A 27,778-nucleotide genomic window follows, 5' to 3' on the forward strand; every position below is an offset into this window, starting at 1 on the left:
TTATTAATTAAGGTACAGTGGAAGCAGGTGTAGGTATGTATTCTATGGCAGTGCCTGTAAGTGAACGTACAACATCTTCTATTTGAAACTCCATGCACTCTCTCAAGACAGTCACAGACTACATATTAAGATTTTAATGACTACCCAAGGACAAGAAAAGAGTGAAAAACACACATGAGTGCATTATCTCCTAAATAAAACATTACAATAGTTAGAATAGTACAGGTTTAAGTCTGTGCATTGTGCATAGAAAGGAATTGAAAATGAAGCTTTTACATGGCGTAAGCGATTAAAAATAAACAGAAAACAACAGTAATGAACACAACCAAGAAGAAAAGTGGAATAGTTATTAAAGCTCTCTAATTTTTAAAGGTTGTCTGGTTGTACAAGACGTCCTCAATTAGCTTTGGGGTTGTGTGACAGATGTCTTTACTTGTTTGTAAACATCAAATTCAGACTGCCTTGTAACTATATAAGCAAAAACAATTTTGATTTGGTATCACTGTCCATCACTTTGGAAATACTGAAATAAAACTAACATTTTGGTAGGACTATGACCCACCCCTAAGGGGGGTTTAACCGGCCCAAAGCTGGTGTTCTACACACTAAACTTACACATCTCGTCCACAGTGTACATCTTTGTCGTTTTGATACATTTTTTAGGACAACCAAAATGTGCTGTTTGGACAACAAAGGCGTAAGAGCTGGTTGTCCCTCAGACAACCGCAAAAAATTCCATATCTATTTACCCTGCCATACATAAACTACACTAAACAGGGAACGATTTAGCCTTTAAAGTTTGTGTAGCAGTTTTGAAGGTGTTAGACTTTCTCTTCTAAAATACTATGGATCTTTTGTCTATAAAAAACTGCTATACATCTTTGCACTCGTATATCAAGTTTTGCATGGCATTTTGTAATGCGATTGTTGATAAATTATCCCCTGCTAAATATCACAAGATGCTTGCCCTAATTCATCAGTTATATAATTTGAAAATCATACATTCATCCATCTCCCCAAGCATTTCCCAGCATCCACTTCACCCAAAGCAACAAAACCCATCAATACAAGTCAAAGTAGAAGACTAAAATCCAAATTTGAAAATGAATATCAAATTGTAGGTTTGCATCATGGCATGCAGTTAATGACTATCTTTGTTGTATTTGTATGCATTAGTTCAAGATTAATCTGTGCGGAATGGTTCAGTGTTTGATTAAGATGAGTATTGTTAGAAAGTCTACATTGTAGAGTAAGGATGGACAAGAACACAAAGGTTATTGAAAATACAAAAAGAGAACATTTTGTTGTTAATATATAGTTTGCAGACACCCTTTCCCCACACAAAATATATCGTTTTGTGTTAGTAAAGTTAGTTTTCCAAAAATTTCATAACAGGATAAGATTTTTGAGGTGCTTACAGTTTTCTGTTTCCAGGGAAGTAATAAGCATGATGGAGAAGAATAAGAAGAGCAAAAAGAAATTGAAGAAAATGAAATAGAATTAATTAAAATAAATTACTGATTAAATCATAAACAGAATCAACAGCACCCGCTGCTTCAAAAAGAAATCTCAGAGGATCAAAATGGTACATAACAAAACACAGAGATATCAACCACTCTTTAAGAATTTTGGTTAACATTAGGCAGTTACCTTCCATATATGTTATGTGTTAGGCTACCTTTACATCTGAGGGCAGTGCCAAATTTAGCTCAAACGTATGTCTGCTGATAATATGACCACTGTAAAGTTTACTAAAAGCAGCCAGATGGATTTCTAGACTTGACTTTTACATTTCATATAAAATTCTACTCTGGTAACCAACATTTTTTTAAACAGACTAAAGACAGAAAAGCAAAAAGCAGTATCGGTTAATGGTATCCAAGATTAAGTGAAGTCTGCCCTGCATAGTTCATACCACCCTGTTAAGGTCATTATGTTGTCTGCTAGAACAATTCTCTTTAGAAAAGTCTTACCAAGCATGAAGCTATGTACTATTATCATCCCCAGAGAAGAATCCAGAGCATATATAGTCAGTCAAAATAGGTTGCAGTCAATCAGCCATATGTTAAGTTGACCAAACTACTTAAATAGGAATCTGGGGCAAAATACTGAAGGTGGAATGTGGAGCAAAACTGTGTAAGTCTGGTAGAGCACAGCCATGACATAATCAAGAGCAGGCCTATAGGTCAGAACAGGAGTAACATGACTTTCTATGTCGTGGGAAGCACTGTCATGCTTGTACATTTACGCTGAGTATATAGTAGGATAGGCCTCTACCCTACTGTACATTAAAGTAGTTCTTGATAAGATCTCCGCGATCCTCTGTGTGAGGTATTTGTGTACAACTATGTTATTAATGATGTGTTATTAAAGGATAACAGGCAGGAAGGTAGATTTTGCAACATTTCTAAATCTGCTGTGAATAAAGTGTTGTATTTTAAAATTTCAGAGACGTCTTGTTATATATGGGACATTTTTGGGGGACACTTGTTAATCGGGGATGAAACAATGTATTTCGGGAACTGTCTCCGATAATCGGGGATGTCTGGTCACCTAACCATATTTTGAGTTAGAGACAAATACATTGAGATAGGATGTTAAAGTAACAGTGTGGCAGGATGTTAAAGTGTAAAAGTAAGTGGGTCTGACGTTTCAATCCTAGCAGGATCTTCTTCAGAGGCTAACAATTTTTCATTTTTCTTATTAGGATGTTAAAGTAACAGAGTGGCAGATTTTTCTGCTCCATATAAGTGTCACATTGGTCTGCCTCTACAACATCACCCTTTAATAAAAGAGAACAGTGACTGCTTGGATGGAGGATGAATTCATGAGGCAAGGAACCGTAGTTGTCTCACCTTCAGAACCAGAACGTTTTCCGCAGTAGAGTTCTCTGCTGATGAGGCCATCATCTTCATCCTTGGCGAGCCACCTGTTGCAAGGGAACTCGTAAGTTGCATTCATTTCAACATCGTCAATGATCACCTGCAGTAAAGGAAGGCAATGATACAACAAAATCCAGATGTGAAATGCTATAACATGTATTGTTATGTGTAAAAGTAAGTTGGCCTGATGTTTAGATCCTAGCAGGATCTTCTTCAGAGGCTAAAAGCCTTGCCTCTGAAGAAGATCCTGCTATAGGATCGAAACGTCAGGCCAACTTACTTTCACACATTCTCCTACACAGGCTCTCTAGTGGATAAGCAGTTTGCTAACAGTTTTATTTTATTTTGACATGTATTGTTATATAGCAATCTCTATTTCACTAGTTGTATGCAGAGTAGTAATCCAACTTCTACTGGTTTGAACTGGTCTTAACATGTGTATCATTTGGCCAGGCACCACTTCCATGTGAATGATAATATACACTCCACACTTTACCTTTTAAACCGTGCTTTGATGGTTATATTATTGTGTAAAAGTATGAGGGCCTGACGTTTTCATCCTAGTAGGATCTTCTTCAGATCCTGCTGCTTCTTGCACAGGCTCTTTAGTGGATAAGCAGTTTGCTAACAGTTTTGTTTTATTTTGGTTATATTATTGATGACTACTACTAGTGCTACTTATTCCAGTCAAGGATCAGGATCCAGCGGGAACTACCTGTTAGTGTTAGAAGTGTATACTGTTACAAGTTTGATTTTTGGGTATGGATCATGTACTGGACTTCTGGCTGTAACAAATGTCAACAGAGATGAATTAATATTTGCAGCTGAGTGAAATTATAGACTATCGTTAGTAGTGCATGCGCCACCAAATAATCTGTTTATGATATAGTTTGATATATGTTAATTTATGCATACCTTTATTTGAATGGTATGGTATGTGTTATGTAACATCTACCAAGGTTTCTTGGAGAACACTTTCTTTATAATAAATCACAATACATTAAGTTAACCGTTTAAACGGACCTATTGCGTTAGTGTTGTCAATGAAGTTTCCTATAAGTTTGTTAGGTTGTCCCGGGACCGACACAACAGCGCGTGCCTTAGAATCCCCATATTCTTTTGGTTGTGATATGGAATAGATATACTTTGGCAAGTCACAGGTGTCAAAACACACACAATTTTTAATTTTTTAAACCTGCAAAGTTAATATATTCTACAAGTTAATTAAATCAGAACAAAGAAGAAAGAATTCCTTACCTTGTCAAGAAACCAACCGGCTCCCACTAAGGAATTATCATGACCTATTCTGATCTTCTTCAACGCACCCAATGGGTACGAATCGATCACAAACTGATCTTCCCTGTAGAGTGCAAGAGAAACACGAGAATGTATAAGAGTCTCCTCTTAATTATGAAAAATGGAATTGCAACAATATTTTGGGGGTTTTTTTGGGGATAATAACTCACGTATTATGAACCACCACTCCATTATAAACATTCCACAGGATACAGGAATGGGATAGGGGATTCTATCTGAAAATCATTTGTCAGTAAAAAGAAAAGAAATCTCATGCATATGATTTTGATCATAACAATTTAACTACAAAGTGGACAATTTTCAGGGTTCTTTCACACTTCTTTCCAGAGCACTTCTCCACCACTATTTTGGTAGTAATTTCAGAATCTACTGATATTTGTCTACTGCACCCCGTCCCCACCCTCCCTCCCTCCCCTCTCCCCCTTCTAGTCCCACAGATACACATGATCTGGTCGGCTAGTAGGCCAACTCATCTAGAACATGCAGGTTTCAAAGTTGGCAGGAAAAAGATAAAAATTCTCAGGACTTTTTTTTTTTTTGCAAGAACCAAGAGTGACCAATATTCAACTTTTTCTAGCATATTTAATGCCAGAGAATACTGTTGACATTTTTTTCAAAACTAAAGAAAATTATGAATAAGTCTTTTATACTCACTGTCCTTTTTCAAAATTATTTTTCGAGCTTGTCAATCTCCTTTCTCCCGAGTCCCCTCCTTCACCAAAGACTGTGATGGAGACGTTTGCATCCGTCCCGGCCCCTCGCTTCTTACCGGTGAAAACATGAATGACGTATTTGTAGCCTGCAGATGATGTGAATGGACAGCAGAGGATATGAGAATAAGATTAAAAACGATCAGTTTAGGACCTTCCTAAAGAACCTTGACTATATTCGTTTCGTTCATTTTTTCCTTTAATTGTAGCTTTCACAAAACATACAATTATAACAATGAATAAAGAGTATGCTAATTACTAACATTATTCTTTATACTATGAGGTGAGGGCAACATCTCATGTTATAATAATAATAATGATATTTGATTTATATAGCGCTTTATAGCAGCGATAGGTCTCAAAGCGCTTTACAGACGTTATATTACCCCTGGTCAATGATAACCTGTCCCAGAGACAATCCCTTCAGTCAGCAGCAGTTATATACTGCACCCAATGACAAGTTACCCCCAGGTACCCATTTAACCCCTTTAATTTTTTTTTAATCTCTAAAAAGAGGTCATTGTCCATCACAAACCCTCCACTATATTACATGGTGGGATGCTATCTCCTTAACAACCAAATATAGCAATCCTTTCCAAAGTCAATGGGAGAGTGGTGATTTCCAGCCCACTTGATCCAACCAATACTGCCAAGTTACCTTTGCGGGTTGCTGCAGGGTCTCTGCTCCCTAGTAGGTCACGAGAGATCGCTCCGTCGGCTTCGTCTTTGGCTAACCACTGATGACAAGGGAAGTAGAATTTTCCCTTCTTCGGATTTTTGAGGTCGGTTACCACGACTCTCTCTAGGAACCAGCCGGGTCCAAAGCCTGTGTTGTCATGTTCAATCCTACAGAAACAGGATACATGAAATAAAAATTAGTTTCCACGGTTACTGTTGACTCTTGCAGTATTATTTCAATAGTCTTACATATTCTTCATTCCTATTAAAGCAATGAAACACCAGATGACAATCCTTGATTGATGACTTTTCCATAATTAGTTTTTGGGGGTTAACACCATGCTAATCTTATGCCTTTTTCCTCAGTTTTAGAGAAAGAAAATTCCTTCAAGTAGTTTACAGTGGCATTTAAAGGCTCACTAATACAACAATAAACAGGTGATGGATTAATGCAGCCAAGTTTCTGTGACTGCAGCACGAGTACTCTGTGTTATCTAATACACATTATACCGGAGACTCTTCATTTGACAGACGGGGACATCAAACAGACAAGACGGATGCGAAATTACACAGCTCCCTCACAATCCTCTGGAGACCACAAATAAACTGGAGTTCATCCATGATCTTCACAAACAGAAAACCAATTTCAAATGAACTACTTCAAAAGAGCTACACCTTCGTAACCATTCCACCTAGACTACAATGCATGTAAAGGCTGACAATCGTTCGATTTTAAAAGGTTACTTGGAAAGGGATGAATAAACCAAAGAGGGTAGGAATGCTACAGGAAGGGGGTTTGCATTGGGGGGGGGGGGGGGGTTACATCAGAAATAAAATTTGCCTTAATCAGAAAAGGAGAGCTGTTTTTATTGCAGTTAAAACAATGGGAAAAGTCTATTAAAATATCAGCTATAATTTTTAAATTAGTTATGCCTCATTTTTATCCCGTACACTGATTTTAATCTCACCTGAGTTTCTTAAGAGGTCCGACGTTATTGCACTTTAGCGTAAACATGTCACTGCTCCCTCGTTCAAACGGATTTGAGCCAGCTGGAGGGCGGAGTTGCATCTTCTTTGAAATTGATTGGGTACCGTGAAGAGTCACAAAGATGTTGGCATCCGTGCCGGCTCCTTTCTTGTCTCCAGTGATGACGATGACCTCGTATTCTAAAACAAAATAATGATCCATATTTTGCTTAAAGGCGCCTTGTCAACAGCAGTATGCTGAGGTGGCTGCATCCTCACTGCAGCCAGGCTTTGTAGGACACACTCTCTTTGGTACTACAGTTTCACACAGCAGGCATTGCTGGTCTTCAAAGGTAATCTCTAATAGGGTAATTCACTTAATTTAAGGCACCTTATATGCTGAGGTGGCTGCATAATGAATGCAGCCAGGCTGCATCAGACACACTGTGCCTCTGCAGTTCAAACAAATGACACTGTTGGTCTCCAAAGCTAATTCTCTACTGTTTGTTATTGATTCAGTCTTTTTCCTTTTTGACACATTGCTTAAAACATTACCACTTTATATCTGCATTTTTGCACAGGGTTGTAGCTTTCTCTCACCCTGACCAGACTAAATGTAACTTTCACAGCTTGCTACATTTCTCCAATCTACGGTAGTACCTGACAGAACTAATAGACAAAGTAATGTAACCAAAATTTCAATAAACTTTCGACAGTGACTATGTTTGCTTAACATGTAAATGTTAAAATCCACAACCATTTTGCAAATACAGAAATATGGTTTTGTATGGGCAAATGAAACAATCAGAAAGCTTTGTAAAGAAGTCATTCATTATATCTGTATAAAATGTAGCTTTCCCTACCCAATTACCAAAAGAAGCTAAACCAACAAGTACCAAAAGAAGTGTTAAAATGGTGTGCAAGTCAATAACAAGATAAATAAAGAATAAAATTAATGAATATTGAGAGAATAGAACAGCATTACCAAATCTTGTAATGCTACACCTGTGTTATTGCTTTAAGTGAAATGAAAAAAAAAATGCCACCACACTGCCTTTGTGAGCAATAAGCCATTACCGGAACACATGCATGCATACATGCTCACAATGAGACCTCTGAGATCTGCGAAAAGCTATATAAAACTTACACACACTGTTAGTGTTACTACGATGACACTACAGCCTTCACTAAAGTATTGAAAGATTGAGAAAAAAGATAGTTTGAGTAGTAGTAGTACTTGGTGGTATTTGCAGTAGTATGAGCAGTGGTAGTAGCAGTAGTACTAGTAGAAGTTGTAATAGTAGTGGTAGTAGTAGTGGTAGCAGTGCTCATAGTAGTATTAATAGTGGTGATAGACGTAGTAGTAGTAGTATTAGTAGTAATGGTAGTAGTACTGGTAATGGTAGAAGTAGTAGTATTAGAAATAGTAGTGGTAGTATTAGTAGTAGTACTAGTAGTACTAGAAGCAAAGATGTCCTGTCAGAGTGTATATCTGGTTAATGCCATTAATTGTCATATCGTGGAAAGGTGAATTAACAATGTTCAAAATATGCTAGTAAGTCAAATAATGGTCACACACTTTTAATAGTATTTAACTGCCACCATCAGAGTATCGTTTCCTCACTGGTCAATGACTCAGCATAATTAACATCACAGTTGCTGTAAATTCAGTAAACATTTCTTTGAAATGAAACATTTGACTTATGACATCTTTGCAATATCATCACAATTTTTGGTCCATAGCTATGACCCTTTACATATTATGTGATGTCATAAGAATAATTCTTTATAGCAGTATGAATATATCCTACATTGATTAGATAAAGTTGTGGAGCTATTGATACTATTACCACAGATACTAAATGCATCATATATTGTATTGTGAATGGTATTGTATACACTGGAGGTCACAGGGGAATATGTGACCCCACATTTGTAAACATTATGTTAATGAACAGTATCGGTTTTTGTAACTAAAATGTGCCATTTTGGTTGTGTTTCGATTAGATAGTGTCCTTTTGTTATATCTATCTGTCACATTGTAAAACAAACCCTTAACTTAATACCTCCACCACCACTGACCTGTTTTGCTGTATTTTTTACCATCAGCTGCCTCCAATGTCCTACTTAGTTGACAGTCGGTCTCAAAAAGAGATAACCATTGGCCACATTGGAATACCCATTTCTGTTTGGTGGACATGTTGGTGACTTCCACGTGATCTAATAACCAACTGTGCCGTTTCTCAAGGCCATCGTGCTGTCGGACAAAAATGGGAAATTCTTGAATGAATCTTTCAATAACTGCCCGTTAATGGTACTACTGTAGTTTGCTTTCGTCTTTACTAACTCACACTAGCTTCAGCAGCCGAGGTAAGCTGAAATTTTGAAACACGTAAGCTACGATAAAATAAAGATACAGGTTACCAAAGTAAAGGTTTGGCTGCCTGGACAGGTTGAAGTTGTATTCAGAAACATACAACCAGTCACTTAGAGTAACTTAACTGGCATAATGCCCTATGCAAAATAACAAACTCTCTACACAAGCGAAAGATGTAATGAAGTTTATATGTGCACAGATATTCACAAAGTTGTATACAAAACTCTCTGCTGAGAGTAAATTTAGAAAATGATTCCACACTATGCTTGAAATAAGATAGGATCAAGAAGAAGAAGTTTCTTGTCAAAAAGGTTTGCTTAGCTATAATATCCATGGCAAGTCTATGCCCCAAGTCATAAGAGATATTTTCACATTAACACAATTACCACTAGTAAACATAATTACCAGACTTACTTCGATGATTAAGGTTTGTAACTCTCCCAGTTCAGCGCTCTTCAATTTGAAAGATTTGGTAGTATTTCTGCTAAATTTGACTTTGATAAAACCAGACTGCGTCTTGGAAGATTTCTTGGTGAGTTTCTTCTTTGGCATTTTGCCCTTTCTGCCTTTGAGTTGTACATAGACCTGTCAAAGAATTGAATCAGAGATGGAGAATTAAAGGGACATAGTACACTCTCTGCTGGGAAATAAAATGCATACAGGGTTCTAGCAAGGCCATCTTGAATGTAAAACTTTTAGCATAATAATATGACAATACCCAAAAAGGGTAATTCTTTAAATCAATGTTTTCTATCTTGCCTTGCTAAGTTCGCACATTGAGTTCACCTTACCACAACCTTGTGGTTTTGTACATAGCTGTAGAAAGGCAAGGTGCTGGAAAACATCTCTGAAATGCTCCTTTAAACAAAAGCATTAAAGGGACATTCCAGGGGCTGTTAATTTAAAACTTTGCTTTGCTGTCTCCAACTTTTACAAACTTATTCCTCGACGAATACGAACTGTTACTAGGCTGCAGATTTGACCTTTAAATGCAGAAAATTACCGGTCAGCCAATTAGTTTAAAACAATGCACTTCAGCTGTTGGAATATTCAATGAATGACAAAATCATGTACTCTAATCAGATAAACATTTGTTCATTTGTTCTTTCATAAACAAGACAATATGATTCTGTTCATGCCTCACTTCAACTCACATGAGCATCTGTGCCTGCATTCTTTTTGTTTGCTGTTGTCACGGATATCTTATAAACCACTTCTGTCTCTCTTCGTTGTCCTCTTGCTGCACTGTTACGTTTAGATGGTGCACTAGCTGGGCGTCTCCCCTAAAAATCAGGAAATGTGGGACAACAGAGTACAGTCTGTAAACATTTTGCAAAGTTTAATATGCAATAACAACAGTTTCAAATAGTATGCAAATTTAAGTACTGCTAAGGAAAATGTGACTAGAGTCTATGAACTATAACATTAAATGTAAGTGGGCCTGATGTTTGGATTCTAGCACGATCTTCTTTAGAGGCTGAATGAAGAAGATCCTGCTAGGATCGAAACGTCAGGCCCACTTACTTTTACACATTCTCTTACAAAGGCTCTTTAGTGGATTAGCAGTTTGCTCGCATTTTTTAAATTTTTTTAATTTTAATTATAACATTATATGAATGGGAACACAACATACTTGGCATGATTAACACATGATTGTGCATGTTACAAAGCAAACACATTACTGTGCATGTTACACAGAGGTAAACATTTCAAATCTGACAAAACATTATTAATAACCCACGGGCTGCTTGATCATTACAGGTAATTTCCAGATAAGCCTAACCAATGTCACTACTTAAATGGCTGTTATAGAAAAGCTTTGGAGGTGGGTTTTGGAACCAATGGTCTTCACTTTACATTTTTTACATCATCTTATATTGACATGAGGAGGTCAGTATTCTGTGGTTCCAGTTTTCTCGTACTGTATATTAACTTAAGAAATGATGCTTAAATACACTTTTAACATGTTGCCAGCTGGTCAACAAAATGTTTACTTCTCACCACACTCGGTGGCCTCGGTAATGTTGCTAGATTGAACCTGCGGGCATAGTAGTCTACCAGGTGCGGGTCAGTGAGGGCGCTGTACTCGGGAAGTAAGACTGTCTTGCCATTCTCCACTCTTGGATAAGCGGTCGATCTTATCTCCTGTTCGTTAGTAACTGCTTCCCTCATGCGTCCTGTTGGGAAGAAATCATCGTTGGTTTTCACAAATGCTATAAATAAAATAAATGCATTCTGGGTCCTTCAAGTAACTATATGTACGTGAGCACTGATAGTAGACTCTTACTTTTGTAGTCGTTTAATCGCATAACTCTTCTCGCGATTACTGGGATTACTCGGTTACATTTATGACATCATCACTGTCATTTTCACATTGCAGAAATACAGTCAAAACAAATCTTTTTCAATGGTGCATTGTCTTTATTTGTTCTTTCATGTCTTAACTCGTGGTGTCTAAATCATGTTAAAACATCTACCAAACAAAAAACTGTGCACAACTTTCAATCTAAAACGTTTCATAAAATCCTTCATAGTAAATCAAAAACTTTCGAATGAATCTACGAAATTTAACACAGCACAGTTGTAGTGTAGCATTGTGAGATCCTGTATACACTTTTAGGATATTTTCTGACAAACAGCTTTAGTGTTGTTGTTTTGATAGGTTAGGCTATTTTTCAAAAGCAGATTATGTGTACTGTAGTGCTAGCTTGTAGTTGAGTCATTGCAGCTTAGGTTTTGAGCGCGATTAATTGAAATTCCAAAGTGTAATCGCGACCACATTTAAGAGGAGACTGAAAACTTATCTGTTCTCGAGAGCATTTTCTGATTGAATGGGCGCCACTGCACATTGTTTTGTACTTTTGTAAGTTTTAAAGTTTTATAAGTTATTTGATTGATTGATTGACTATCAGGACTACAGTATATATATGCCTTTTACCAGTGCTGATACTGTCAAGAACTGGTTGAACAAACTCTGTAAATTATCACAAAAAGTCACAGACATGATAGATGTAGTATCAATGCTATATAGATAGCACAAACCACAGAACTAACACAATATTATTTCAATTCTTGCATGATAGGGTTCTACCTGCCTATTGCTTACTTGCATACATGTATCAGTATATGTGTGCATATCTCTCCGACTACATGCAAGTCTAATGCTGAGCTGCATATGGGTACATACAGTACATACATTGCACCCTTATTCACTAAATACAGGTCTAGTTCTGACCTAACATATATATGGGTATCAGTATTGTTACGAATGCAAGATTCTGAATATCGGTCGCAATCCTTTAGGCAGGGACGCAAAACCTTCAAATTGCTTGCGTCCTGGGGGCGCAAACTTTTTATTTTGCCCCTTTAGCTGGAAACAAACCCCAAGTTCACACGCTCATAACTAGGCCCACACAAAGCAAACATTATTTTTAATACCTTTTTTTGATGGTTTTCAAAAACCACAACTTCTCAAAGGAACCAAAATAGATGTTTGATGATTGAATTTCTTTGAAGTCAACTAAATCATAACAATCAACCACAAAGTACAGAGTTAAAAATACTCCCATATTTACAAAGATTTTCATGCTGAATATATATCCAATGATGCATTACAAATTTCCTGTGATTTGATTGGCTAGTAGTCCCTTACCATTGTCTGCAAGCATTCTTGCATCTATAATTGCACAATGAACACAATGTACATTGTGTACATGCAATTACTTGTATTGTGTTACTGTCCATGTGTAGAGATAACGAGGTTTGTGCTTATAGAGGTTATCATATGTGTGAACTCAAATATCATAACCTTAGATTGTTGACACATATATCGACAACAAGCCATGAAAAAGCATTCATGGCAGGAATTTGTAGTTGAATTGTTTCTACGAATATCAGTATATATTTGAATCATTATTTTTATCACAAAATGTTATGAGCTGAGACAACAGTTTATGAATTGTGTGGGAAGCTAACATCTCACAGTATGTTTATTTTTTCTGCATTGGGAGTTGCTATTAAAGTAAAATTCACACCACAGTAATTTCTTCATCACAAACTTGCATAAATTTTAGCCGGTCCATTTGACTACAGGCTTCAGCTTAGTTATTTGTGAGTGTTAACTATTTTACTTTGAACATACTTTGTCAAAGGTCAAATTTACATACTGCAATGGGAAAGGGGTCGGATCTGGCTGGGGTTGGGCTGACTCGCCTACATAGTGGTTGGGGAAAAAGGTAAAAATTTGTTCAACTTTGAAGAAAACATAAATATAAAATTGCATTGGTTACCAGTTGATAGTGACATATGACAGGGGCTCATAAACGTTGTTAGCAGGTACTACGCCTTTTAGAGGCATGTTCTCGTGTCGTCTGAATCTAAATGTTATATTTTCTACATCACTTAAGGGCCTCAATTAAGTCAGTAAAAAGTGTGACGTATGTTTATTCTTGCATTTTCTCTCGAGGCACTTGTCTGACTTTACATTGGTTTCCGACATTCACAGTGTATTCATAGCCCATAACATTGTCATAGACGTGATGTAATGGAGTTGTATACCTAGTACACTAGTGTGCATTGCATGATGCCTAGGCCAGCATATATATATGGTAACTAGTCTACAGCAAAATTTCACATTATAGACGTCTAAGGCTATCACAATATATGCTTCTGTTGGGCTCAAGTAGGTTCATGTTTTAGGCTATCACAATAGGCTATTGTATAAGGCTATCACATTAGGCTATTACAATAGGATTCTGTTGGGTTCAAGTTGGGTTCAAGTGGTTCAAGTTGGGTTAATGTTTAGGCTATTAGGCTATCACAATAGGCTATTGTATTAGGCTATCGTATTAGGCTATCATCTTAGGCTATAACAATAGGCTTCTGTTGGGTTCATGTTTTAGGCTATTAGGCTATTCACAATAGGCTATCGTATTAGGCTATCGTATTAGGCTATCATATTAGTCTATCACAATATGCTTCTGTTGGGTTCAAGTGGGTTCAAGTTGGGTTCATGTTTTAGGCTATTAGGCTATCACAATAGGCTATCGTATTAGGCTATTGTATAAGGCTATCATATTAGGCTTTACAATAGGATTCTGTTGGGTTCAAGTTGGGTTCAAGTGGTTCAAGTTGGGTTAATGTTTAGGCTATTAGGCTATCACAATAGGCTATTGTATTAGGCTATCGTATTAGGCTATCATATTAGGCTATAACAATAGGCTTCTGTTTGGTTCAAGTGGTTGAAGTTGGGTTCATGTTTAGGCTATTAGGCTATCACGATAGGCTATTGTATTAGGCTATCATATTAGACTATCACAACAGGCTTCTGTTGAGTTCAAGTTGGTTCAAGTGGGTTCATGTTTTGTGAATGGTCATTATAACTAAGTATTGTATATTCAAGTAGAGGTATAAAGTGCATGATTTCATGGAGGACTTTAGGGTGTTAGGGACGCAAGTTTTTCTGAGCGGACGCAAACATTTTTAATGTTGCGCCCCACGCCGCATCTTTTCAAATCCTGCTAACAATACTCAATATGTAGTAACCCAATTAATGGACATGAACCAAGGGGTAATTTCATGTTTTCATTTATATGTCAATTATATAGCTGGAATCCTGCAATCTGAAGCAGACCGAAACTCCATGGTATGCAGCAATGCACAGCACAACCAATATCAGCAGCGTTTTTACGAAGGCGGTCATTCTTCCTAGGTCATCGTATCCAAACTAAATATTAAGGATACAGATTCCGTAAGACCATGCCCTGCAGCAGCACAGTGACCATGCATATATCATGTGTCTTTTACCTAGCTCTAGTTAACTTTGATAGTTTTCACGCAGCCAGTTACATTGTTAGCATCTCTATACTAGCCTAGAGTAGCCTATACTAGCCTATACTAGCTTACAGTACTAGCCTTGTCGCCATTACATCTCCGGTAAACTATTCATTTGAAATTTTATTCTACCTCCAAATCAGAGCAGAAATAATATACTTAGAACTAACGTTCATCTAAGAACGTTAAGAACAAGCCATAAGTTCGGAGGAGGTGGCTGCACCAGCCACCACCTTTGACTATTGATGGTCAAAGGTCAAATGGTCAAAATACCCAAGAAGTTTTTCCTTTCCGATTTAAAAATACAGTCCAACTAGCCAAATAACGAAAAGCAAGTGGACAGTTAAGTTTCAAGAGGTAACCTGGTGTAATTTAAGTGCACCTCTTCATGTGTACACACGACACTTATTATATATATGCACAGTATGTACAGTATGTCTATTACTTACCTGCATACGGTGTGTACCTGTTACCCTGATGACTGTTATGACGAAGTGATAAAATAAACTTTCTTTGCTGTTTTGGAATGATGTCAGCTCCTGCACCATGCCACACTGGCTGCGTGCTTGAAAACTTCTTGTTACTTGGGGCTGACTGTGGCCTTGGTCTGTCAACTGCGTACGGTGGATGAGGATTCATAGTGGATACACTCCTTGCAACAGGTGGACCGAGGGTAAAACAATGGCGCACAGCTTCAGAACTGTCCATACCATTACTGCATTACATTACCATAAAATACTGTATAAAGAAAGAAATAAAGAGTACATGTAAAGATTTTGAGAGTCTCCAATTTGCTCTTTTTTAACAATATTTCTACTATTTTTGTTTTTACAGAATAACACATAATAAAATCGGGTATATTTGCTAGCTTTCATCTCACACTTGATTTACAATCAAATCTGTTTAATGTTTCTAATCTAGGCTTACAGTACATACCTATTACCCACATTAATAAATTTGTTCCCTTAGTGGTTAAGTTTGATGCTTAATGTGTTATACATGTCCTTACACAGGGCTTTAAATGACCGACGGCCAAAGCCAGCAAACATCGAATGCTTGGCGGCTTTGGCCGTCGGTCATTTAAAGCCCTGTGTTAGGACATATATGTATAACACATTAAGCATCAGGTGCCCCTGAAAAACACACCCAGCTGACGGCAAAGGCTGCCGTCATGCCCCTTTTCTTTTGCCGTCAGTGCCCCTGTAGCAGCATAATTTGACGGCGTAATTTGACACCGCTACTGTTTCCGCAACTGATATTTAGGGCCCTTAATTACCCTTATAGTATCGCTAGTTCGAACTTACACCACTTCGATTTTTGAGTTTGACCGTTCAACACGACGATCTACCAACTACGTTAATCGCCTACATTAATCCCCTAATTATTGCTTTTGATCGGATTATTCTCATCAAGTTGGGAAATGTTCCTATCCGACCGCTCTCGATTTATTTGATTCAAACAGCATTCCTTTATTCCGTTACTGTACATAAACTTTTCGTATTTTGTGAAGGATCTTAACATATATACTTTTAATTATGGATGGATCCTGTATTACTATTAAGTTATTTCGCAACGGACCGACCCAGTGGACAGGAGTTTATTTTTTTGCTCTGCTAGACGAACTGGTGAGTAATATTTTCGTTTTAAATTTGTTATCGCCAAACACCTGCCATCTTTCGGTGCTGTACATTTCGAGCAGTACACTAACTTACACTACATATACTGTACCATAGAGTAATACAACGATCTTGGAGAAATTTTGTTTTGATTCGTCCTTATTACTACAATATACACAAAACTGTTTAACAAGTTGTAACCACTTCATTCCGAGTTTGTGCTTTTAAAATCCACAAGGCAATGACACAATAGGATATCATTAGGTTCATTAACACAAAAACATGAAGAAAATTTTTTATTTCCATGAGGCATTTACTTAAGTTTTGTTGTCATTCACTGCCATGATTTTTACCAAGTGTTTCACTTGACTTTACATAAAATTGTAAATAAAACTTTCTTTCTGGGTAACAAAACAATTTGTAGTCTGATTCTTATATGTTCACTGTATCACTAATGAAATGGTCTGATGGGACACTTTCACTGCTCCTGAAATGATGTTTGCCGTAGGGTAGTGCGCTGGGTTGACAAAACAGTATGCTGTCGGATTTTCTTTTGCCGTGATGCCCTTCCATTTGCAATGATGCCCTTCATAACAGGAACTTACCAATGCCATTTTTGCTGTGCCCTTTTTGAGGCTTATAATAAGCCCTGCTTTACACATATTCTCGGCCTATATAAGCCTAATAATATAGGCTAATCCAATACTTAAACAGTTCTGAAAGGCTATTTTCCATAGGCCTAACAAAAATGGTTTATAAGAAACCGTGCTGGCTTTCCACAAAATATATTCTACTGCCTTGTAATTGAACTGTAACAGTGTAAGCCCAAAACTAAAGTCTGCAGGTACTGGATAGGCATAATACTACTACTAGCTGTGCCTCATGCACAAGCGTATTTTTCTCTGTTTCGCCAATACTAGTTAGGCCTAGAACTAGTAGTAGCATGCCTAGCTTAAGTACCAATTAACGTTGACCTAAGAAAGAGTTTAAGAAAAGGGAAAGCTAGCTTATTTTCCATGTTATCAAGTAACATTAACATAGGCCTATATCATCAAATCATGTTACACATCAGCCAAGGTATGTATTGCTGGGAGTACAACAACTTACTAAATGCCTAACTAAAGTCCTAGGTTAGGCATTTGGCCTTTAATCACTGGGCTGGTTCGTACAGCATGCATAACGTTATGTTAATACTATACTGCAAGACCTATTAGTATTTGTAATCGTGAAGAGAGAGAAAAATGATATCGACTTTACCACGTAGAAAACACAAGGATGAAAAACAACGTAACATGATCATCTCCGCTTCATCATATGCAAGGTTAAGTAATTTTTGCAACAGTCAAACACCAATTCATTTGTTTTTGCGCAAAATTTGACTCGGAATGTAAACAGCATGAATATTAACAATCTTGATGAATTAGGTAGTTTACTTGTTTACATGCCGTTGCCGTGGTAGTGTACGTTTACAGGTGCATTACGGCTATACGATGACGGATGTGTGTGTACAATATATTGCAATACGGCTAGTTTGACTGTTAATTACAAAACCTATGGAACGCCATAAATATATTAAATATATTTTAGGGTGACTTTAATACGGTGGCTTAATAGGGACATGGACTTTTTATCTCATTATTATGACTTTCAAAGTCACCAATTTTAGATTGGAGTCGCTATTTATCCCACATGTCCATATTAAACCACCATAATATTAATATATATATATATATATATATATATATATATATATATATATATATATATATATATATATGTATATATATATGTATATATATATATATATATATATATATATATATATATATATATATATATATATATATATATATATATATATATATATATATATATATATATATATATATATATATATATATATATATATATATATATATATATATATATATATATATATATATATATATATATATATATATATATAGACAAAACTTCCTTACTGATGATATGACGCATTTAGTATCTAACAGCTAATTAAAAGATGACTTTCATGACTTTTTATCTCATTATTATGACTTTCAAAGTCACCAATTTTAGATTGGAGTCGCTATTTATCCCACATGTCCATATTAAATCACCATAATATTAATAGATATATATAATATATATATATATATATATATATATATATATATATATATATATATATATATATATATATATATATATAAAGACAAAACTTCCTTACTGATGATATGACGCATTTAGTATCTAACAGCTAATTAAAACATGACTTTCATGTGGAGAAACATATCTTATGCTTGTACCACATCTAGGAAACATCTTGTTCATTGCTTATCTCTTTTATATATTTTAACAGATTTTTTGGGACTAGCAGTGACCCTTTGGTTGAAATCATCAGCACCCCACTAGATCAAGGACAAGAAAGGTTGTTATTCACAGCCCAATGATCATTGGTGAACAGGCCAGTTTGCCTTAAATATGGTTTGTATACTTGGCAACAGCTACATAGCAGTTTGTATTATTGCTTCCTGATTGAAAGTAGGACTAGTCCCACCTTGTTTAATCAGAAGTTATTTGAGTGTACGTTAAATTACTGCAGAGCTATCAGCAGGAGGGCTAAGTCTGATAGCTGAAAATTCACATCGTTTGTACAAAACATAATTATTTTTCATTGTGGTTTGCGATTTCTTGTAAATTCATTGTTAGTGAGGTGGAAGGCTTGGTATTCATTTGTTACACCTTTCGTGTATATTTTATAATGGATTCCATTTTTTCTGGGGGAGTGAGATTTATAACTGGGTCATTTTGGCTGACGAAGTTCATAAGTTACTTTCCTTTCACATGACTATTGGAAAATAACACGTTCTGATAAGTTTTGAAACGAATGAATTCTGGTGAAGATAAAGGCATTATGAAAACCAAACTTAACTGACTCCTAGCGGATGGGTTATACTCCAGCCCCTTGGACTATCAAAAGGGCAATATAGGGCAAAATAAGTATTCCAGTGCCCATCGAGTAATTAGATAGCTGTGATTGATCTTACAGAAAAGTTTATATGAAAGTCAGAGGTAGAAACTGTGTGTGAATAATAAATTGAGAACTTGTGTCAATGCAGTACAATTTTCAAAGGATTCCTGTATTATATGTACTGGTTTTGTTATGTGCACTGCACTATAAAATGGCTATGTGTAGATGTTATGATCCAAGGATTTGAAAATGTCTTAATATATTTTGTAATAGTCATAATGCTTTCTTAACCTTTTCAAGAGGAGTCCCGGACTCCTCTACTTAACATGTAAGTCTAATGTTGATGGTTTAGCAGCAGCCATGCCTGCATTGAGTATATAGTTTGTGGTCAAAAAATGCAAGTATTAATTTAACACTCTTTGTTTTATGTGGAGCTACATAACGAATACTCTGTGTTATTTTACAGATTGTTGTAGAAGGACAGTAAGTAGAAAGTGCCAGACTTTAAGAAAGTTGTTGAAATAATGGAAGTAACGTTCATGGGACGACACTATTCTAAAGACGATGCTCATAACATATGTTAAGAAGAAATCCCTTCTTGTTTCAAACAGAACAAAGGCTACAGAGACGGGATTCTCAATTACCCTTTCAAGGACTGGAAGACTTCAGAGTTGATTGGAAAAACTGACTATGATATGTGTAAATCAGTCATCTCAACAGAAGGTTGTAGTTAAAATATATCAATAAAAGTAATTTTGGGTTTTCTAGTGTAACAATTTACTTGAAACAACAATGATCCTACTTAAGTACCCAGTGTTCTTATAATAGATTCATAGAGAGTGACAAGTATCTTAAATGCTGGCCCACCACTTAGGTTGGCCTCTGATTTCTTCATATTTGAAATAAAACAAAACTGTTAGCAAAACTGCTTATCTACTAAATAGCCTGTGTAAGATTGTAAAAGTAAGTAGGCCTGACGTTACTATCCTAACAGAAGCTCTTCAGAGGCTGAATGACAAGTAACAGTAACAGAAGGGACAAATACACGCACAGAGTATATACAGGTTAATAAGCATGGTGAACAGAAAAGAGATAGATGAGAGGATTAGTAGACAAATAATGGAGAGCAGAAAGAACCCAACAGCAATAATTATACACTCTTCTTGATTCTGATCCCACAGATATTTTCTCCCAGCAGATAAAACAGATATGATATGTACCAGCGGAACCAGATCTCTAATAAGGCTCTTTCTTTCCTTTCTACCACCGACTGTAAGGCAGCCAAGTTTGATCCTCTGCCCAAAATTCACAAGCCTGGTAACCCTGGTAAGCCTCTCATATCAAGCAATGGGTCTCACACCGAGAAGATATCGTTGTTTGTGTACCACTTCATCAAACCTCTTGTTCCTCAAATTAATTCTTACATCCATGACACTCCAGATATTTCCAGGAAACTTGAAAATATAAAGAACCGAATCCGCAGTACAGCCATCATCGGTATTTTCGACGTCACTTCTCTTGACATTAACATCCCTTATGCTGAAGGTATCGCAGCTACCTATGCAACCCTGTCCGAAAAGGTCCAACCATGTCCACCCATCTCTGACATCAAAGTTCTCATCAAAGTTCTCAAAAACAACTTCACGTTCTCGGACAAGCATTCCCTCCAGAGACGCGGGACTGCAATTAGTACCAGCTGGCCTGTTTATGTCAAGCCTTGAAGAACGCATGCTCCGTGCAGCTCCCTGTCATCATCTTATCTGGTGGCGCTGCATTGATGACACCTTCTTCGTTTGGACCAGTGACGGAGATAGCCTGCTCAACTTAATCAATCACATCAATTCATTCCACAGCACCATTACATTCACTTCTGATTAATTTTACCAACATGTTAACTTCCTCGATGTGACTGTTTCCAAGGAACACGGTTCTCTCTCCACTGAAGTATACACCAAGCACACAGACACACACCAGTATCTCCATTCTTTCAGCTGATATCCGAGCAACTGCAAGTCCGGAATTGCCTACAGCCAAACACCTTTTCTTCGTCGCATTTGCTATAACAATTCCTCTTCCATTTGTCATACAGATGTCTTTGAAAAACACCTTACTGCCAGAGGCCATAGTGCCAGAAGGGTGAGTAAAGCCATTCAGAGATTCCGCTCCTTATCCAGATCATCTACATTGGTAGTGAAGGTCAAAAAGAGAAGAGATTGCGTCGCCAAGCTCCCTATGATTGTTACTTTCCACCCAAATCTTCCTCTTCTTCAGCAAATCACCACTAACAACCACAACATTCTCCTCACTTCAGATATATAGACTCAAATGAGCCGTCCCCGAAAAACCCACCATTGACTACAGACGTCCACGCAACCTACGAGACCTTCTTGTGCGTGCTGCTGTTCCACCTCTAACTTATAACCCTACACCCATTCAGCATGGTACTTGCAAGTGAGATCGTACTTCGAGATGCATTGTCTGCAGCCACCACATTGTTAAATCCAATTCCAGCACCGGCCACAGCAACCAACTCACACACAAGACTAAGGGTCACATCACTTGCACAACCTCTGAAGTCATTTAGCTGATCCCTTGTAGAGTTTGCGGATATCCAGTATGTTGGTGAAACCAAAACTTCCCTCAAGAAGCGATTCTATGGTCACAGATCCACATTAAACACACGAAGTCTAGCACCCCGGTTGGAGAACACTTTGATCTTTCCAACTATACCATTAATGACATTTCCCAACAGGGGATTGAATCCTTAGGTAGCGGTCCTGACCTAGTACTAATCAGAAGAGAGCGAGAGAGACTGTGGATGCAACGCTTTTGCACTAGTCAACCTCATGGGCTAAACATTCAGGAAGGACATGACTAACCATTCTACTGCCTCCCCTCTTCCTCGCCCCCCTCTCAATCGGCCCTTATTAACCCTTCCGTCACATCTCTTCTTCTAGCACCCCTCCCTTACACCCTTCCACCAGGACAGCATTCACAAATTAACATTGTGCCCCCTAATTAAGTCCAGTGCCCTCCCTGTGCCCCCAGATTGAGTTCACTTAAAGGTGCTGACACTGTTTGCGTATTATATTAACCCTCGTCTATTCCGCTGTCCATATTAACATTTAAACGTATTAAATGCGATAAAAAAAGGCGCAAAATGACCTGACATTATACGAAATAGATGTAAAAACTTGGTCTGATCCATTGTTAGAACTAGAAATTGGATGGGAAGGTTAAGTCTATTACTGAATATCTTCTCTGACTATATACATAAGGCAAAGCAGAGAGATATACTGATATAAGCGGGATTGTAATGATCAATGTATCTAACAAATCAATAAAATGGAACCGAAAGCAATGCTACTAATCAGTATATCACATAATATCACACACAGTAAGTTATCCTTTGATATAGATTACAGAATAAATGAAACATGACATTCCGTTTAACTACAGGACAAGATTGAATGACTATAACAGCTGATGGCATTGCGTTAATCGCAGGGATTCTTGTACAATGTGAAGATTTTCATGGTAGCCATTTTCACATTGATGCTAGCGTTTGTAAATTAGGATGAGCTTAGACTATAGAAAGTACTACTAAATGCTAATGCAAAATTAATAAAGGAAGTGAGTGGTACTAGGCTGACGACTACCAATGACTGGATGTTGATATTTGAAAACCGTTCCATTCATATACTTTACTGACGTAACATATTTATTGTCACGAAAAAACAGTACTGTATATAACGTATGATTGAAGTAAGGCTTCTTTAACTATAGTGAGCATAACACATGAGATTTAACATTTTTCGTTGTTTTAAGGTAGAAAACCTAGATTTTGCGAATCATTTTGACATATTTAGTCATGAGCGAGCGGTTAGGATAACCTATTAATTATCATGCATATATACTTTACATAAAGCGTTGGAATGAAGGTGTACAAATCACTAACCACAGACGATAATCACGCAAATGTGAATCAAAAATTCTGAACTCGCTTATTCATTTGTAAGGGCTTATTATCTAAAACGTCCTTATAACCAATTTTACAACACATATTTCTTCAAAAAATGTAAAAGCCATGCAGACAACGCAAGCAAGCCGGTGCTGGATAAAAGGAAACCTGGCGTTAGATACCAGTCACGGTTTGTGAATTAATTGAACAACTTGGAACCATGCTATCAATGACAATATCGAAAAGTGTAAACAAGATTAAAGCTTGCACACCTATTTAGCTACTATCCAGAAGAAGTAACATTGTTAATCGTGCTCAGCTTGCCTAATTGTCGTGATGAGGAAGAGTCCGGGTGACGGACAGTCTAGTGTAACGAATATTAGTTGAACGTTTTTCTGTATGTATCTTCGCATATAGTGTATTTATGAACCTGAAACATATGTCACTATGTTTACTTCGACTGTCGTACGGATAGTGCTGTCTGGTGTTTTGTTGATTGATGTTGTATCGTCAGGTATGTATGTCTGAGTAAACTCTAAACATCACTTAATCGGATAATGACTGCTTCCTTAATGGCCATGTGTATTCTTATTGGACTAAGCGTTTACTTTTCATAAGTAACAGGTTAGCTAAGATATAGAATATAATGACCACATTTTCCATAGTTAGAAGAAAGCAAAGACTGCACAGGAAAAAAATGACATTGAAAATATTAGATATCTTGTAACACTTTAATTTTTAACAAACGAAAATGGTGGTTAGAAACGTATTCCTTAGTAAATTAATCATCTTATTTAAGACGTAATGGGATGTGTTAAGTCAATGCACATTACGATACTTTGCATGTTGTTATATATTTTGCCGGTTTTATTTTTAGAGCAGTGTTTTACATATAAAGCTTCTTGTCTTGAAAACTATTGGTGGCTAGCTATGCGCTGGTAATCTATTTCAAACCATTTTCATAACATTTTAATAACTAGTACACTACGCTAACAGTACATATAGTACTATAACCTTACCTATTCCGCCATATTGAAGGCGTCAGTTTAACGCCTTGCCTGCGTGGTTTACGTAAATCTAACAAAACAGAAGAGACCGCAAAATGAATGTTTGTTCTTTCCCGTTTCTTATATAAAAGGAGTTGAAGGTAAGAAAACTATTTTAGACTTAGTCTAGCCAAAATGTACTTTCTTTCAGTTTTATGAAGGAACGCTCGAGTGCCCAATCACTATGTTTATTTTGCTACAGTTATATAGGACATGATAAGATTTTAAAGCGATAAGTCCTGAAGGGTCACAATAAACTATTATCTTTTACAGGAATCTTTCATGAAATGTTCCTTAAGTTTAATGATTAATAAATAGGGCAATAACGTCAACAGCCAAAACTTTGGACATAATCAACGTTAAGTTGATAAGGATAATATATTGACTCGAGTCGAAGGTGTAAATGGAGTTCGTGTGTAAAAGTTGGTATAATGGTGGTTGAGATAAAAAACAAAGGTTGGTTAAGATACAAAAGGTCGGTTTATATTATTGATTTGTAAGAGTAGACATAAAGAACAATATCAGGGAGGGGTGTCTTCAATTTTCATCCCGCTGACCCATGGTATTTCTTCAGATTTTAGATCAGTGTACCATACCCTAGTTTGTCATTTGAAAGATTGATATACGATTTAGACGTTGAACGTTAAAGCCACCTGACTACCTGGGAATATAGTTTCTTAAGGGGATGTAGATTCTGAGATCGATAGCTTTAGTGACTGGCCGAGCAAGTTCAACCAACAAAGTTAAACTAAACCTGTATGGCGGACGTGTAGGAAATATTTGCGAGATTGTTGACTGTTATTGACTTGGAGTAAAGAAGTGCATCATTTTCAGTTCTTTGCCTCTGCTTGAGATATAGAAGCGCCTAAAAACATGTCAGAAAAATACATTATCTTATTTCACTCTCTGGAATAGCATTTCGTTGAGCACTAATGGGTCAGGGGGAATAGGTGCAGCGTTCGTTCTTGGCGAATTAAAGCATGACCATACACAGGGAGCAGTTAATTTTCATCGGATATGTATTTTGAGCTCTGTTGGGGGTTTGGAGACTCATTTCTTTTAGAAGGTTTATTAAAACACAAAAACATATTTGAGAAAATAATTAAATTTCGTTGGAATGTATTCCAATATATAATATATCATTTAGCCTCAGTGGAGTCCAGCAGCGTAGACTATACGGAAGATTTAGCATCTTCAGGTATTTGTTCCCCCAATATATCCCAAACTCACCCTCATTACGGATACCCATGTCTCCAATTTGGTATTAATATTTTCATTTTACAGCAACAACTACTTCACCAGTGTTGGAGTGTTACTTATGTGACGGTGAAAGTGAGTGTTCCTTGCCTTTGAATCAACTAAAGATCACTACTTGTAGCATTGACCAGATTTGTTCGGTTGCGAACATTACGGTCAACTTCGGATTGGGTGAGTTTGCTCATAGCCAACATAAACCTTTTTTATATATATTTTTTCTCAGTTGAGTGTAATTGAAGTCCTAGATATTGTTTTCGCATTAATTTTTTGTGGTTCTCCATTTTTACTTGTCTCAATGCATACACAGATTATAAAGGTTTGAGATACGGTGGAAGAGAATCTTTGGAAAAATACGATAATTCCTACCACCCTTGAAAGAAAATACTTCACCTTTACTTGCCTACCATAATATCTATTTAAAATTTACTTCTTGGCCAGTATGCATTTCTATGAAATTTATAGGTGAACTGCCATAGTATCAATGGTACACTGTTATAATCTGCAAACACGTGCAGTGGTGGTTGTTTTTTTGTTTTTTTTTTAATTATAGGTTTAGGAAGTGTTACAGAAATATATAAGAAATGTGAGCCAAGGGTAGAAGGCGTACAAGGCTGTATAACATGGGGGAATAATGACCTCGACGACATGGCGGTATTTTTCGATGGTGCAGAGGGGGCAGTCTGCTTCTGTGACACAAATCTCTGTAACACCAACAACATTTTACCCGTACTGAGTAAGTCTAACTATGGTATAACGCCGTATCCTCTTTGCAAACACAGTCACATGTTACCACGCATTGTTTCGGACCTTTGTAACATTTATAAGAAAAAAATGTAACATAAAGGTGGAAATTCGAATAATAGGTTATTATTTTGACGAATACCTTTGTGTATCACGCACTAACACAGTTTTTTGAATCTAATGTGTTTTGCCGTGTTTTTAAGGCTTCATTTGACCCTGTAATGAAAACTTAGAGCGATGGATTCATAGACAACTACTAAATGCTTAAAAGAAATAATTTGTAAATAAAAGAATAAATGTGTAGGCCTATTTCAATAACACGCTGCAGCCGTCATATGTGTATTGTAAACCGACTTCGCACGTACCGTGTACAATAATAAAAACTTTGAAATGACAAACACCACTTTTGAGATTACACGGTGTTTGCATAAATAGTGAAGAAGTATCGGCATATCGTCATTAAATATCTTTATTTCAGTAAAGTTCTACGTTTCAGATAATGTAACATTCCTCGGTTCATATTCACTATTGTTTATTCACAGACACAAACGATTGTTATAGTGATTCCTGCATGAATGGAGGAACTTGCATCGACTTAATCAACATGTTTCTATGTACCTGTCCACTTGGCTTTGAAGGTGATTTCTGTGAGAATAGTAAGTGTCGGCCAATCTTCATTAGATATCTTTATTTCAGTTAAACTCTATGTTTCAGATACTGTAACAATCTTCGGCTCATGTTCACGTATCTTCTTTCACAGACACAAACGAGTGTTATAGTGATCCCTGCATGAATGGAGGAACTTGCATCGACTCAATCAACATGTTTCTATGTACCTGTCCACTTGGCTTTGAAGGTGATTTCTGTGAGAATAGTAAGTGTCGGCCAATCTTCAATAAATATCTTTATTTCAGTTAAGTTCTACGTTTCAGATAATGTAACAATCTTCTGCTCATGTTCACGTTTCTTTATTCACAGACACAAACGATTGTTATAGTGATCCCTGCATGAATGGAGGAACTTGCATTGACTCAATCAACATGTTTCTATGTACCTGTCCACTTGGTTTTGAAGGTCGTTTGTGTGAGAATAGTAAGTATCGGGAAATCTTTATGAAATATGTTTATTTCAGTTAAGTTCTACGTTTCAGATAATGTAACAATTTTCTGCTCATGTTCACGTATCTTTATTCACAGACACAAACGAGTGTTATAGTGATCCCTGCATGAATGGAGGAACTTGCATCGATTCAATCAACATGTTTCTATGTAGCTGTCCACTTGGTTTTGAAGGTGATTTCTGTGAGAATAGTAAGTATCGGGAAATCTTTATTAGATATCTTTATTTGAGTTAAGTTCTACGTTTCAGATGATGTAACAATCTTCTGCTCATGTTCACGTTTCTTTATTCACAGACACAAA

General features: G+C 36.7%; 3 protein-coding genes across 3 annotated transcripts in view; 2 read left to right on the plus strand and 1 right to left on the minus strand.

Moving 5' to 3' along the window:
* The window catches only part of LOC139982811 (lipoxygenase homology domain-containing protein 1-like), a 54,073-nt gene extending 36,188 nt beyond the window's left edge, over window positions 1-17,885 (minus strand). The window contains exons 1-11 of the mRNA XM_071995911.1: window positions 17,636-17,885; window positions 15,212-15,500; window positions 10,932-11,107; window positions 10,085-10,213; window positions 9,345-9,515; window positions 8,636-8,810; window positions 6,556-6,754; window positions 5,568-5,755; window positions 4,854-4,998; window positions 4,140-4,242; window positions 2,856-2,982 (exon numbers count right to left, since the gene is read on the minus strand). Of these exons, the coding sequence (XP_071852012.1) occupies window positions 2,856-2,982; window positions 4,140-4,242; window positions 4,854-4,998; window positions 5,568-5,755; window positions 6,556-6,754; window positions 8,636-8,810; window positions 9,345-9,515; window positions 10,085-10,213; window positions 10,932-11,107; window positions 15,212-15,470 (1,672 nt within the window). The 5' untranslated portion in view covers window positions 15,471-15,500; window positions 17,636-17,885. The remainder of the gene's footprint in view (window positions 1-2,855; window positions 2,983-4,139; window positions 4,243-4,853; window positions 4,999-5,567; window positions 5,756-6,555; window positions 6,755-8,635; window positions 8,811-9,344; window positions 9,516-10,084; window positions 10,214-10,931; window positions 11,108-15,211; window positions 15,501-17,635) is intronic.
* A 2,244-nt stretch (window positions 17,886-20,129) lies between these two features.
* The window catches only part of LOC139983834 (uncharacterized), a 38,253-nt gene continuing 30,604 nt past the window's right edge, over window positions 20,130-27,778 (plus strand). Inside the window, exons 1-7 of the mRNA XM_071997648.1 lie at window positions 20,130-23,827; window positions 25,644-25,787; window positions 26,167-26,349; window positions 26,900-27,013; window positions 27,118-27,231; window positions 27,336-27,449; window positions 27,554-27,667. Coding sequence (XP_071853749.1) covers window positions 23,761-23,827; window positions 25,644-25,787; window positions 26,167-26,349; window positions 26,900-27,013; window positions 27,118-27,231; window positions 27,336-27,449; window positions 27,554-27,667 — 850 coding nt within the window. The 5' untranslated portion in view covers window positions 20,130-23,760. The remainder of the gene's footprint in view (window positions 23,828-25,643; window positions 25,788-26,166; window positions 26,350-26,899; window positions 27,014-27,117; window positions 27,232-27,335; window positions 27,450-27,553; window positions 27,668-27,778) is intronic.
* Window positions 20,567-21,073, plus strand: LOC139983833 (uncharacterized). The gene has a single exon (XM_071997647.1). The coding sequence runs from the start codon at window positions 20,567-20,569 to the stop codon at window positions 21,071-21,073; it is 507 nt and encodes a 168-aa protein (XP_071853748.1).

Source organism: Apostichopus japonicus, chromosome 16 (assembly GCF_037975245.1).
Source record: "Apostichopus japonicus isolate 1M-3 chromosome 16, ASM3797524v1, whole genome shotgun sequence".
NCBI classification, from domain to species: Eukaryota; Metazoa; Echinodermata; class Holothuroidea; order Aspidochirotida; family Stichopodidae; genus Apostichopus; species Apostichopus japonicus.